Genomic DNA, 14221 nt, shown 5'->3' with positions numbered 1-14221 from the left:
AAGATATTTACTCTTCATAATTACATTATATTATAACGAAGAAGAATAAGAATAAGCAGAGAAAGAAAGAGGTAGAAAACACAAGAAGTAACCAGTTGATAGGACGAATGGTTGCACCATCCAAATCTATCTAACATACACCTGTGACAAACGAAATGAAAATATCACACAAAATGAAAATGTTATCAGACAAGATCATGTCTTGTAGAGTTGAGAAGTATCCAAGAATCATTGCTTTTTTAATTTAAGAATGATACAAAACAATGCAACGTCAGAGAAATATATCTGCTTAAATGTTTTTTTAATGCAAGGGTTTCAAAAGCCTATGCATGAAAGTTTTAATAGATGCCTTAAAGGCCAGTCTACGTGCCTAAGAAGTATAGGATCAAAATACTACTCCCAATACATAATTCAGAAGACAAATATTCCAACCAGTATATCCTTGAAAGAATAAAAATCATTGCAGTGAAGAGGCACCAACACTACCTAACACAGAACTTGTCAATAAGAAATCGATAAAGTGGTCTGCACAATTTTAGTTTAGTGGATGAATATGGTAGAGCAAATCTTGTTGTTTTGTAAAGAAGAAGCACCTCTTTTGAGCTTCTTGCCATATTGGTCTCCTGCTAAATGTAAGCAAAATTGAAAAATGGCAGACAGTATCACGCACAGACACGTGACAGAGTGGTGCTTTGGTCTTCAACATGAAGTGGAAGTTCACCAAATCCCACACAAAAGATTTGATATCCCATTTGTTGAGATAAGAGAGAGAGAGAGAGAGAGTGAAACCCTGACTACACCTACTAACTAGTCCCATCTGTAAAAAGGAAACCAACTCTCTTATAATGTTTTGACTGGTGCCTATGACCTACCATGATTTTGCCATCAGACCAATCCATGAACGAGTATTGCCACTTCCAATCCAATTTCAAGAACAGAGACTTGAGGACTAGTAAGCCCAATGAGATCCAATCTCTCACTTCTCATCCATATTTAGACTGACAAACATAACTGTAAAATTACCAACCAAATCATTTTCATCCAAATCTCACTCTGGTTGCAGCTTCAACACGGCACAGAGTTTGTTTGACAACTTGCAATCAAGAAAGGAAAAGCGCACAGATTAGGAGGAGGAAGAAGCACTACAAGATTAGACTCTTAACCATCTGGCTTGGTTCTCCTTTTTTGATATTTTAGATTGTGTCTTGCAGTGCAACTTACAATCATGAAAAGCAACAAACAAAAAAAAGGAATAAAAACAGGGTATTGTAGCATGACCATTTAGAGCCAACTGGAACAGGGCATTTTGCTCTGTCGCTGGGTCCTCATAAAACGACCTCATAAAACGAACAAAACAAGGTATAATATATATATATATATATATATATATATATATGGGTGACATTGGTCTTCATAAAGGAACATCGTGATAGTTTTGGTCCTGATCACCTGAAGTGATAAAAGGGGTAGAGTGACTTATGCTACATGTCATAATAAGAGAAATGCTACACAATTTTTTTCTTTCGAGGTGCTTACCAAATACGATAGTTGCAAAAAGAGATTAAGAAATATGTATTTGAGAGTGTAAAACAGAGAATTGGTGTAGCATTTCATATGACAAAATAAACTCCAAGAAAAAAGTACAACTTAGGTCCATCCGGCAGTCCAGGGCCACTTGGAAATTATTCAACTGGGTATGGAGTCATAGACACCCACCAGGTCACATAGAACTCCATCTGGCTGCCACGTTGACGTTGTCTGCTATACCCATTAACCCAAATACGCCAAAAGAGAGAGAGAGAGAGAGAGAGAGAGAGAGGATATGGTCAGCATCAGTAACTGGTATAATAATAATAATATGGGCCACGACAGAATGGGGAAAAGGTGAAGGGGAATCTCAATGGAAGATGGGTTGAATGAATGAATTGGCAGTACAAAACAGCAGAAATGGGAGACTCTGTTTGGAGGCTAACTCGTTATAGGAGTGGCCCTCCAATCTCCATCACATCTCTGTGACTTTGATGGGATTCAAGTTGTTGGAATAAGGACGAGGGCACGTGAGGGCCTGTGTTTCTTGCCTGATTCTTTGTTCTGCAAGCGGCGAACATGCAGATGCCATCGAACCCCATCTCTCTAAATGGTGGGGGGCCCCCTACCAACAGCCAAGAAAGATTCTTCTTCAATTCTGCTCACTTCCCTTGTGTTTACCTCAGTGCTCAGAGTCTGTACCAGTCTGCGTGCTGCTGCCTCTCTCTGTTTTTCCTTTTTTCTTTTTTTCTCTTTTAAGAAATTGGGGGATAATTCCCTCCTTTTCTCACTTCTTCTATATTACATAAATTCTTACCCATCGGCTTACGTGTAAGATCTCCTGTAAAAGGTTTGGACGGTCAAGATTTGATAATAGAAAACGACGTCATTCAGTGACCAAAAATAACGTACAACGCTAAAGGCAAAACAGATGTCGTTTCTTGGTCTTCTCTGGTTGCCAAACGAAATAGAAATAGAGAGGAGGTGGATTCAAAGAAGGAAGAGGCTGTTGTATCAACCTTACTCTCCAATAAGGGAAAAAAAAAAAAAAAAAAAAAATTACTTTGTTTAAAAAAAAACCTATTTACGCTTCTTCACTTAAATGAGTTTGTCTAAATTTGTAAAATAAAAATTCAGAGACGGTGAATTGGGCCTACTCGGGCCGATTTGATGATGCAAACCTCCTAAAGTTTGTATACTTTGAGCCCACTTCACATTCTGTATGGATAGCCAACTTTCTCCCAATCAATGTACATCCTCCTGTGGTTGGGTCCTCATTCCACTTTCTTTAACAGTTAATGCTAAAAGCAATATTCTTATTTCACAACACGTAATGCTGATGCAATCGTCTCAACCAACCTTTTGAATCAGTTATTGTCAAAAAAAACAAAATCAAAACTAGGTCGAAATTGCCACATCAACAGGATAAAAATGCAGTATATAGCATTATTCTTCGTCAGCCTGCCCTCCTCTTTTGTGATATGAGCCCTAGCTTAGGCCTAACTGTACCAAGTGAAAGTGTCGGTTAAATTGTTGTAAGGTTTCGTGAGTGTATCAAGCCACAAAGACGAAAGTCCTAGACAACCAGATCTAGGGCTAAAGTTCTTGCATGACATGACCCATAGCATGTTACATTAGGGTCGTAACATTGATCCTACAAAGTGTCTTGCCATGGATGGTACTTCTATTAAGAACTATTTTAAGAGTTGCATGAAAATGCAAACTACTCATTCACAAAAGAGAAAAAGGTTTCTCCATTTTTAGGGCATGAGAAAGAGGTGCTAATGGTACAGGAACTACAAAACTTCAGCTACCATACGAAATCATACTTCGAAATGAGATTCTAAAACAAATCTAGGATGACAATGAATAGTCATTTAATTAGTTGACGGAAATTCCATAGAACGCAGATCTAATCATACTCTAATTCATCGGGAGTAATCGGTCGCTTAAGGGGGATGATGGACTTTTTCTCGACATCCCGAGATAATGCTTTCCTCATATCTGAAAACAGAACACATTGATAAAAAGATAAGATGGCAAACAAGTATAATTACAAGAAATCATTATCATTTTATGCTTGGATGTTGAAACTCACCCAACCCGTCTTCCTCCCCGGAATAATAGCGCAGCACCCGTCTATAGATTACATACCCAAGCTGAAAGATAAAATAGAAAAAAGAAAATCAAGGTAAGTGAGCATCATCTTGACCCATTGAAACAAGAAAGCATCATCCAGTTGGTCCCTATCAAAATCAATCAAGGTAAGTGACCATCATCCAGTTGGTCCCTATCAATATCAATCAAAGTAAGTGATCATCATCGTGACCCATTGAAACAAGAAAGCATCATCCAGTTGGTCCTTATCAATAGCAATCAAGGTATCAAACCCAGTTAATCCAACTCATCCCAGCCAAAAAAATAGAAATAAGGGTGGGGCCAGAAGTGGAGACAGGAATTTCTTTTGAGAGAAGCAATGAATGACATCTTTATAGCACATGGTAACGATTGACATAATGGTTCCTGAAATGACAGAACAAAGTGTACGCAGCAATAAAGGTTTCACATAACACAATAATAAATGATGGTTTTCCTATCCCAAAACTGAAACACAAGAATACAAAAATTTCCTTAATCCTCACTCAACCCTAATAAAAGTGCGCTGAGCTTTTTTTTCCTCCTTTTTTTTTCTTTCTTTTTTCTTGGAGGTGGTTCTTTTTGCAAGTTGTTTAAAAGCTCACAAACCCTAATCTAATTGACTTTTGGAAAAAGCACCCTTAGCTCTTAATTTTTTACAAGTAATCAAGATATCATTAAAAGCGTAAGTTGCCTTAGGTACACATTAAGTATACATGAGAAAACACTTAGATAGAACAAGGAAAAAAACATGGAAGTCACGATAACTAATCACCAAAAGAAAAACAAAAGCAACTGTCCAAAGATATACAATATAGAAAAATAAAGCCTTAATCTCCTCCGAAGCCCTCTCACGGTCTCCAAAACTTTTGCTATTTATTTTCCTCTATAAACACTGCAACAATACACGAAAACACCATCTTCCTCACAACAGCACTACGAGCACTACCAGAAATCTACCAACCTGCATATAAGTCAACTATTTGTCTAGGCATAACCCAAGGCAGCCCAAATTGACTGAAGAGAAGGTCTCATAAGGCCCCGACAACCTCACAATGGAAAAGAAGGTGGTTTACAGACTCCCCATCCTTTTTATACATACAACACCTATCAACCACGATGACATGTCATTTTCTAAAAAATGCCACCCTCAAGGAACCTAGTCTGCCAAACACTCTAAGGAAATTAGAGCCATCATTGTGAACTAAGACACTGTAGAAGAAGCTAACAGTGAAAAAGCCTCTTTTGGAAAAAACTCACCAAAACTTGTCTTCACCTTCCCATCTCAATCTAACTAAATACAACACCCTGAAGAACGAGGCAAAGACATCCACCTCTCATTCATGAGTCACTCTAGCAAAGCTTACGTTCCATTGATTGGAGCCACCTAAAATCTTAAAGTGAGCCGCAACATAAGTATCTTTGCACAACTAATGCCATATAGTTTTTTTAAGGGTTATATCCCCACGCCATTTGATCATGCTAGAAACCGACTTTAGAACCATCTCCCACCTCAAATCTAGTGTGGCTAGAGAACTTCTCCCAACCCCTCCCAACATTTTTTCATAACCCCACCCCATATGACCCAAGATGCTCATTAGAACAACACTTACCCCATGAACTACCAAATTTAGAGTCCACCAGGACTCTCCACCGGGCCACTCTCTCATCCACATGGTAGCATAGTGATTTCTCTAAGAGAGCACGATTGAACATCAACAAGTTCTAGACCCCCAACCCCTCGGAGATCGGAGAACAGGCCTCGGTGCTTACCAGGTGATATTTGAATTCTTCGCCTAGCCCACCCCATAAAAAATCGCATTAAAGCTTCTCAATACAAGTTGCAACACCTGCCAAGAGAAGAAAGAGGGACATAAAGTACGTAGGTAAATTGGAAAGTGTACTCTTAATGAAGGTGACCCTACCACCCTTAGACAAATGCATCGTTTTTCCAACTAGCCAACCAAAGCTTAAATTTTCAATAACACCATTCCAAATAGGCCAATAGGAGGGCCACAAAGGAAGACCAAGATACTTCAAAGGGAAAGGGTAAACCCCATAGCCCATAATGCCAGCCAACGGATGCATCATCAACATTACCCACAGGAACCAACTCCGATTTAGCCAAATAGACCTTCATGCCCAAGATAGCTTCAAAACAAAAAAACAAGCATGGCAAATGATGTAGATGAGCTGGGTCAACCCCACTAAAAATCAAAGTATCATTTGCAAGCAGAATGTGAGAGATATCAAACCTTGTCCCCACAGAGAAGTTGGATAATATTCGCCCACTCATTGCCGCAGAGATCATCCTACCCAAAGCCTCCATTACAGTGATAAATAGTAGAGGAGACAAAGGATCCCTTTATCTCAAGCCACGAGAGCTATTACTACGAAAAAAACTAGTGGGAGTGCCGTTAACCAAAACCGAGAACCGCACCATGGAAATACAATGAGCTCTCAAGTAATGCAGTGTAAACCCCCCCCCCCCCCCCCCCCCCCCCGCCCCGGGGCCTCTTCCCAACAACCTAACAGCTATATTTCTTAAATAAATATCGGAGCAATATTCATTGTAACAATTGTAAATGTTTATTTTCATTTCTAATGAAGACCATCTGAATATAATATGTCCTAAACATGGAAAGGATAAGTGATACGAACATCCCTCAATTGCATTTTGCCAAAGCAAGGCCAAAATTCTAAACTATTAAAGTACTTAAATAATTCTCAATCAGAATGGAATCCAGAAGTTTAGGACCTTTTCTTGCATATAAAAGCATTGGAGGTGATGACAATGACAGATCCAAACTCATACAATTGACAAGAATGTTAAAAAAATTTCAATTAAGAATTTTTTTTTTCTTCTAAATACCGTAAGAATTTAGATACTTAGAACATTCCTGTATAATATATATTATGTCGAGGAACCCTTCCAAGGTAAGGTCACTTTGTGTACCTACTCATGTCGAATAAACCTCGGACCAGTGCAAAGCACTCCCTCAGCACAAATCGGGCTGGCCCCAAGAAATTGTTTGTACTCAAGAGGATTTGAACCTTAGACCTCATAGAAACACCACAAAGACCAAGGCCTTACCACTTGAGCCAACCCCTTGGGGTTACTCGGATAATATTAATAACAAAGCAACAAATGTCCATGTTGAAAAGAAAAGTTATAGAAATATCACCTTTTCATACATCTTTATTGCTGGTGTGTTTGATGCTCTTACAAAAAGATCCACAAAGTAAGCCTTGTCACTGCCACAATGAAGTTCTTATTAGTATATACAAAGATGGGGGCCAAGTCCCCTAACACCTAATACATCTAAAGACCTGGAAAGGCTGCAAAATTACTCACCATCTTTAAGTGACTCAACAAACAAAGAAACAAGCCAGTAAGAGTTTCTACACACATCTAACACAAAATTCAGCGTAGATGACCTTGATCCAAATGGTTCAACTTAATAACAGCATATAGAGGATCACATCTCAAAAATTTGCTTAAAAATCTCTGTGCTATGTCACGACATCAATCAACATGAAATGGAAATATATAATTGCAAGAAGTACAAGCATAGAAGAAAGATTTCACACCTCAAAAGGGTAATAACTTCATTAAGTAATCACCCTCAACATGTGCTGGTTACAAAATTGCAATTCTGCGCCGCACCCCCCCCCCCCCCCCCCCCTCTTTTTCTCTCTCTCCTTCTCTACTTCCCTAGCCAGAGCAGGGAAAAATTTATCACTATTTTTTTTCGGTCTTTCTGGGATAAAATGGGTATTGCCCAATTAGGTGATGGAGTTATCAGCTAGTTGGAATGGCCAGTTTGGTAGTCATGGTAACTTAGAAGCTAGGAGGCAGGCTCCCCATAATGAGATGTGCTGCATCTGAAGATAACACAATTCCCGGAATTTTGAAAGACTGTGGGAGAACAGTTGTAGCTTTCAAAGATATTTTGTTCAAAACTCTCTGTGGGTGGATGGTTGCTATCAATAGTTCTCGTTTTGCCAACTTTGTAGAGTTTCTAGATATGTGTTCCTTTCCCTCTTCATAAGTGGATGTTTCTCTTGTATAATCTATATGTAATTAGGTTGCACCCCTTTTGCGTTTTAATAAGATTGATTGTTCTTATAAAAAAAAATGTAATGGGTAAAATGCCCCACGTGGATATCAGAAATGTTGATAACTACACAAGATCTACATGTTCTACCCCACCCAGATTTAGCAATAGCAACTTAGACCTCGTACCTAAAAACCCACAAGCTTTTCATTCAATTAGATATCAATGGAATGTTTGCACTGGAAGCTTTAGTAGTTCATTTCAAGAAAAAAAGCTCAAAAGGTCCTCCATAATAATTTAAAATAAAACAAGATAAATCAAAATACTAGCTTATTAGACAGAGTAACACTGAAAATTTCATCACCTCCCTTTGCAGTCAAACTAAGACTTTATACAGGTTACATGCTGGCCCAATAGATTCCAATGGACACTTAATATAAGATAAATAAGTGGGACTATCCAGTCTTCCAAATTTTCTCCATGTATAGCAATGTAAAAGGCCAAAATAGCCCTGACAATCATTCCTACCAAAATCCATAATTAAATGAACTTACAGACTGCATCATCTTCTCCGGGAAATTTGAACCAAAAACAAAATTCAAAAAATGTCCTAAAATTAAATTGAATTCAATCTCTAGTAATAACCAGAAAAGTTTTTTGAAAGAATTTTTTTGACCCTGATTAAATAATAATTATATAAACCACAATAATGCAGCTCCTAGAATACCAAAATCTATTATTTTAAATCTTTTGATAAATACAGTGATCAAACCTCCAATATGAATGCTCGAAGTCATATACACTACATGCATGGAAATATAGATACCTATAGATAAGCAGAACCAATATATGTAGAACGGTGGATACTGAAATCAAATAAAATATTCAATCACAAAGGTAGGAAATATCAACTGAAAAGAGAAAAATAGCTCATGCTAATTTTCAACTGAAATCAATGTTACTGAAAGCAGAGATGGCTGTGATACACATAACAACCTGAAATGAGCTAAACCGCAACCTGAATTGAACTCCTTTCTTTTTTTCTTTTTTTTCTCTTTTTTTTTTTTTTTTTATGTCGAGAAACCTCTCCAAGGCATGGACCCACCCCTGCAGAGTAAACCCCGGTCCTGTGCACCGCACACTCGGAAGTTTCCCTATACGGAACTGGTTAAGTCGCTCACTTTTTACCAAGGGGTATGGCCATAAGGGATTGTTTGCACCCATGAAGTGTTGAACCTTGGACTTTGAAGGGAGCAAACCTCAAGACCAAGGCCTTCACCACATGGGCCAACCCCTTCGGGTTAAACTCTTATGATTATCTGGTTATAATTTGGTTTTATTGAGCTACCCAGATTCCAGTATATAGTAGAACAAGGCAAATCCAATTTTATCCAGTAGGTTCACAGGTTTGAGACAGAATATTTTCTCTCTCACACTATAGAATTTTCATTTTTTTTATTGATAAGTTAAACACAGTGAGCCTTGAACTCAATAATTCACCCTCCACTCTATACTTGAGCTAGTGCTCATTAACCACATTATAGACACGTCCCAAATAGTCTAGCAAGGAAGCTGTAGAAAATGCTTATTTTGCATTTCATATGTAACTTGACTGTTTCTTATGAAATCAGGTGAATTAATACACTTAACAGGGTTTAAATTGATGGTAGTGGCTCAAACCGCATAACAATCAACCAAAAGCTAATATTATCTTGATGGACCTAAAGGAATAATCAATGACTAGTGAAACCAGTACTCACCAATTAGACAGTATGAGCATATATGACTATCTTTATGGGCAGTTGTTTTCAGGCTTCCATGGCTTGTTTTAATTGAGATAGGAAAAGCTCAAGCACTTGTTTAATTTTGGGTCTATATAATATATTGTCATTTTAGTAGTTTCTTTCTCCTGTCTCATCAAATGATACAATACCCAAACAGATGGACTGCAGTTTCTAGGTTTAGCTTTCTTAAACCTGATGTTGGTGGTATAAATTCCTATCCATACAGATGGTATATCAACTTTTAGTTTTCCCGAACCTCCCTTTATGTCTCTTCTTCCCCCTCACCTCTTAGTACTATAGATGCCATAGCCATTGGTGAGGGTTTACAGCTGAGGAAGAAGTGTATCAGAATGAAGTTTAACAGAACTCTCAAGATAGATTTCCACCTTATCTTTTTCCTGTACCTTCGGTTGTGGGTTATACATATATGTGTCAGTGTGTTATTTACTCTTTTTGATGTCACATGGGTCATGCATGGAAGGGTAGCAGATTTGTTATCTTGTTGGCACAATTAAAGAGGTAATAGTGCAGTAAAGGAGGTGTGGAGAATAGCCCAATTGTGTCTAATGTGGACTATTTGGAGAGAGCGGTGACAGATGTTTTGAAGATCAAGAAAAGACGCTGGATGAGCTTGAAAAGCTGTTTATCCAGACTTTGTTCCAATGGGCGGACACTTTTAATGTGTCTCAATTTTCTACTATGCCTCAATTTTTGGCTTCATGTTCTTCTGTTTGCCTTCAATAGGGCCTTTCTTTGTATATATCATGTGTACTAGGGTTGTGCCCCTCTGCGCTTTTCAATGAATTACTTATTTATCAAAAAAATTTAAAGGGAATAACTAAGCAAGGAAGATCGCATCAAAACAGAAATTCCATATTCAAAGCTGAACCCAATGGTGATTCTAATACGACTCAAGTCATATTATAAAAGTTTGATATCTAATTTTTCGTGATCATTAGAAAATCGCACATGAAAAGTGAAAATTCTGGAAGGAAGATCGCATCAAAACAGAAATCCCATATTCAAAGCTGAACCCAGTGATGATTCTAATAAGACTCGGTCATATTATAAAAGTTTGATATCTAATTTTTCGTGATCATTAGAAAATCGCACATGAAAAGTGAAAATTCTGGAAGAACATTAGAAATGTAAACAAACTACTATGTTCAACTGAGAAAGATGCAGCCAAGACAGTTTGGAATGCCCTTACATCTTGTCACTGATCTCTTCTAGCAGGTTCATCAGTTTCTTAGCTAATTGCTGCCTTCGATATTCTGGAGCAACACTTACGGCAGTAACGTGACCATGCCAAGACTCACCTTGCCCTTCAACTTTTCCCATAACTGCATGATAACCGATCATCAATGTATAGAAAAGAACATGCTTAATTATAAAGTAGATAAACTCGGTGATAATATTTCTCTTTTCAAAATATATGTGTGTGTGGTGTTGTATGTGCAAAAAGTCAGGAGAGTCGGTAAATCATCTTCTTCTCCATTGCGAAACCGCAAGAACTCTTTGGCACACTATCTTTAGTCGGTTTGGGTTGCATTGGGTTATGCCTCGCAGAGTGAGGGATTTATTTTATTGCTAGTGGTCGGGAGGTCGTGCTCGAAGTGCGGTAGTATGGAAGATGATTCATCTATGTCTTATGTGGTGTATATGGATTGAAAGAAATGCTAGATGTTTTGAGAATTCTACTAGAACTATAGAGGAGCTGACTCATTTTTTCTTCTTTACTCTTTACTCTTGGACGGCCGCTTGGCTAGCTCCTTTAATAATTAGTTTTTCTGACTTCCTCTTTCATTTCTCTCCTTCCTAGGCGCTCTCTTTTTATACTTCCCGTGTATATGGGTTGCGCCCCTCTGCGCTTTTGATATATAATTCTTTTACTTATCAAAAAAAAAATATATGTGTGTGTGTGTGTGTGTGTGTGTGTAATTGTAAATGGATATGCTTATCTGATCGTTTGGGTTGGTACTGACCGTGTGGATGCTTCCTTCCCATCGATAAATTTTATTTTAGCTTACCATTGAATTGATAATTGATGAAATTGATGCAAGGTTTAAATTCTAATAAATGTCTTTTTCTCTACAAGCTGCTGCAATGTATAATTTTTGTGGGTATGGTTTAAAACAAGGGTATAGGTCATTAAGATTAGACTTTGCTGCTATTGTAGAAGTGGGTATGGCGATCGATTATATGATTGTCAACTGCCAAAGCGAATTTTGTTTTTGAAGGTCAAGTGGGTTGATGCATATTGTGGTTTTGTGTTTCTGATGTTGAATGACTACAGGACACCCAGTTAACAATGGCATCCTCATCTTAGGGGTCAGTTAAGTAGGTATGATTCAAGAAAACATGATTTAAAGGTGAAAAATGCAATGATTAAACTTCTGAGGATGAATTGGGGCTTGAGGTTCTCTCAGCAGGACATACAGATGCACTTCATGAAAAGACCAGTATGGAATGCCCTCTTGTCTCTTGAATCAAATTTAGACTTTGAGTGGAAGGAATACATTACCTACACAATTTGAAGGCTCCACTGGAAACTCAATGCGTTACCGGTTGCAGACAAGAGTACGTGACTTTAAAACACCATTGGCTTTGTTTGTTACCGTGTTTTGGGGGTGTTTTTTATTTTTGGTTTGGCAAAGTGTTCTTATGTAACATAAAGGTAAAAACTGTTTTTATCTTTTTAAGAGTGTTTTGTGTTTGGGTTATTTATTAATATTTTTGCTTTGAGAAAGAAAACAAAAACTTTAGAAGACGGAACCATTATGTTTGTTAAAACCTTTGTTTTCTATCTTTTATCTCCTATTCTCAAAACAAAAAACATTCACAACCCCAAAAACACAAAACACTCTTAAAAACACGAAAACAGTTTTCACCTTTATATCACATCAAAACATTTTTTCTATAAAAAATAATAAATAAAAATAAATAAATAAATAAAAAAAAACCCTTCACAAACATATTAACAAACATATATGTGAAAACAATTTGAGGCCTTGTATATGATATCAGACATGCTATATTTTTACATCTTGCTTTAAGCAGAATAAGTAGCTATAATTAAAAATTAAACCAGAAGGCGAAAATTGTAAGTTGCACAACAACTAAATGTAAAGTTGCAGAAAATCAAATAAAATAATCCTTCTTCTTATTTGGCCCTTTTACCACTCATAATGTAGTTGGCTTTTCCACCCCCACCAAATCGTTTGCAACCAATATAAGCGCATACTAGCCTTAATGTACAAACCATCTACTACAATTTTACACCCTAATTTTTTCAATTCTTTAAAGCAGAAATGAAATTTCTGTGAGTAAGGTATTGAACGCAAGCCAGTAAAATTTTCAAGAAACAGAGAAATAATGAGAGAAAATTAAAAGGGTAAAGAAAAAAAAAATAAATGGAAAAGGGTAAGAGGGAAGAGCTCACTGTAACCCATGACTCGGCTTCCGGGGCCTTCGGCGACATGGAAATAGTCGGGCCATCTTGCTAAATAGGTCATATAGAAGGACATGTTGAACTGTACATACAGACTCCCAATTATACCTCACAAACTTGCCGAAAAATTAAGAAAAATGAACAAAAATCTTGAAAAAAGAAACGATCTTACGGTTTCAGTTAGGTGGTCTAGATTCACAGAAGCGAATCGGAGAAGATCGTTGCAGCAAAATCTGCGTATCGTCGTCATCTCTCTCTTTCTCGCTCGCTGGGTTTCGAGACGCAGCTGAAAACAAAATCACGATTGGGCTGGCAATGGGAGTACAGTAAATTTACAGTCCAGCCCCGGTCTTTAACGTATAGAAGGCCGTTAGATTAGGTATTTCGGCCTAAAATGTTCTCTTAAAATATTAAAATAATGTTAATGTCCTCCCGAAAGCCGAAAAAAAAAATAATAACCTTAAAAAATTTTCAATAAGACAAAATATCATTATAAATTCGAGAAAAAATTAGAAAAAAATAGGGAGCCACCCCTTTGGTTTTTAATTTTTTTCATTTTTGTTTAGATTTAAAAAAAAATAGTTTTCTATATATAACTTTAAGATTTTTTTTTTTTAATTTTATGAAGGTATTATTGTTATTAGAGACATTAACAATTTTTTAGTAGTTTATAAAAAGTATTGACACAATTGATAGTTTGGAAGGACATTGATAAAGGGATGGTAGTTTGAAAATGTATTGTACTTTTTTTCTTTTCCTTTTTTAATTTTAATCAAACTGAAATATTTTTTGCTAACAAACAAAAAAAATCATTGTATCTACACTTCACCTTTAGGATTGATCCTCCATTTTTCAAGACTAATTCTCCTACGTCATAATGAGATTGATTTTAGGATTTTCTGGAGTCCTAGCGCGGCCGTAATGTCTATAAATACCTTATTAGCCTTCACCAAATACAAATGCATGAATTTCAAGGTTCTGAGAGATTTCAAGAGTGTTGTTGTAAAAAGAGAGACTTGCTTCATTAGTTTGAGATCGCTTTTGGGAAGTTTCTAAGCCCCACAATGTTAGTAAGATGATTAGTTTCATTGTTATTCATCATTTAAATTATCTTTTACCGTAAGTTAGTGTTATTAGGGTTATGTTCTTGAATTTTATTAAGTGTTTGTGTTTTGTTTATATTATCTTAATGAGTTGAGACCATAGCAAGTATGTTTGATAAGTAATGATGATTTCTAACAGGATCTCTCCCTCAGCATGATTGA

The 14221-nt window shown here is 36.9% G+C and overlaps 1 protein-coding gene across 2 annotated transcripts; it reads right to left on the bottom strand.

The window, feature by feature from the left end:
* Positions 1 to 5: 5 nt before the first annotated feature.
* Positions 6 to 13297, bottom strand: LOC132171731 (Acyl-CoA N-acyltransferases (NAT) superfamily protein). 2 transcript variants are annotated; one of them, XM_059583120.2, is made up of 7 exons: positions 13129 to 13297; positions 12948 to 13038; positions 10716 to 10848; positions 6849 to 6918; positions 3626 to 3686; positions 3450 to 3531; positions 6 to 141 (listed from the first exon to the last, which is right to left on the bottom strand). In XM_059583120.2, exons 1-7 carry the CDS (start codon positions 13204 to 13206, stop codon positions 21 to 23), a joined length of 636 nt encoding a protein of 211 aa, XP_059439103.2. In that variant the 5' UTR covers positions 13207 to 13297; the 3' UTR covers positions 6 to 20. The 2 variants fall into 2 exon arrangements, with proteins under 2 accessions (XP_059439103.2, XP_059439104.1); XM_059583121.2 differs by lacking the exon at positions 6 to 141 and having other exon boundaries at positions 3264 to 3531; positions 13129 to 13296.
* Between the last annotated feature and the right edge of the window lie 924 nt (positions 13298 to 14221).

Source organism: Corylus avellana, chromosome 1, assembly GCF_965113065.1.
Source record: "Corylus avellana chromosome 1, dhCorAvel1.hap1.2, whole genome shotgun sequence".
Lineage (NCBI taxonomy): Eukaryota > Viridiplantae > Streptophyta > Magnoliopsida > Fagales > Betulaceae > Corylus > Corylus avellana.
This window is presented reverse-complemented; position numbering and strand designations above follow the sequence as displayed.

Coding starts and splice junctions, on each gene's coding strand:
- LOC132171731 (XM_059583120.2), bottom strand. CDS start 13,206: ATGACGACGATACGCAGATTTTGCTGCAACGATCTTCTCCGATTCGCT. Junction 10,849..12,947: donor AAGCCGAGTCATGGGTTACA/GTGAGCTCTTCC, acceptor GTTATCATGCAG/TTATGGGAAAAGTTGAAGGG. Junction 142..3,449: donor ATTACTCCCGATGAATTAGA/GTATGATTAGAT, acceptor CGTTTGTCACAG/GTGTATGTTAGATAGATTTG.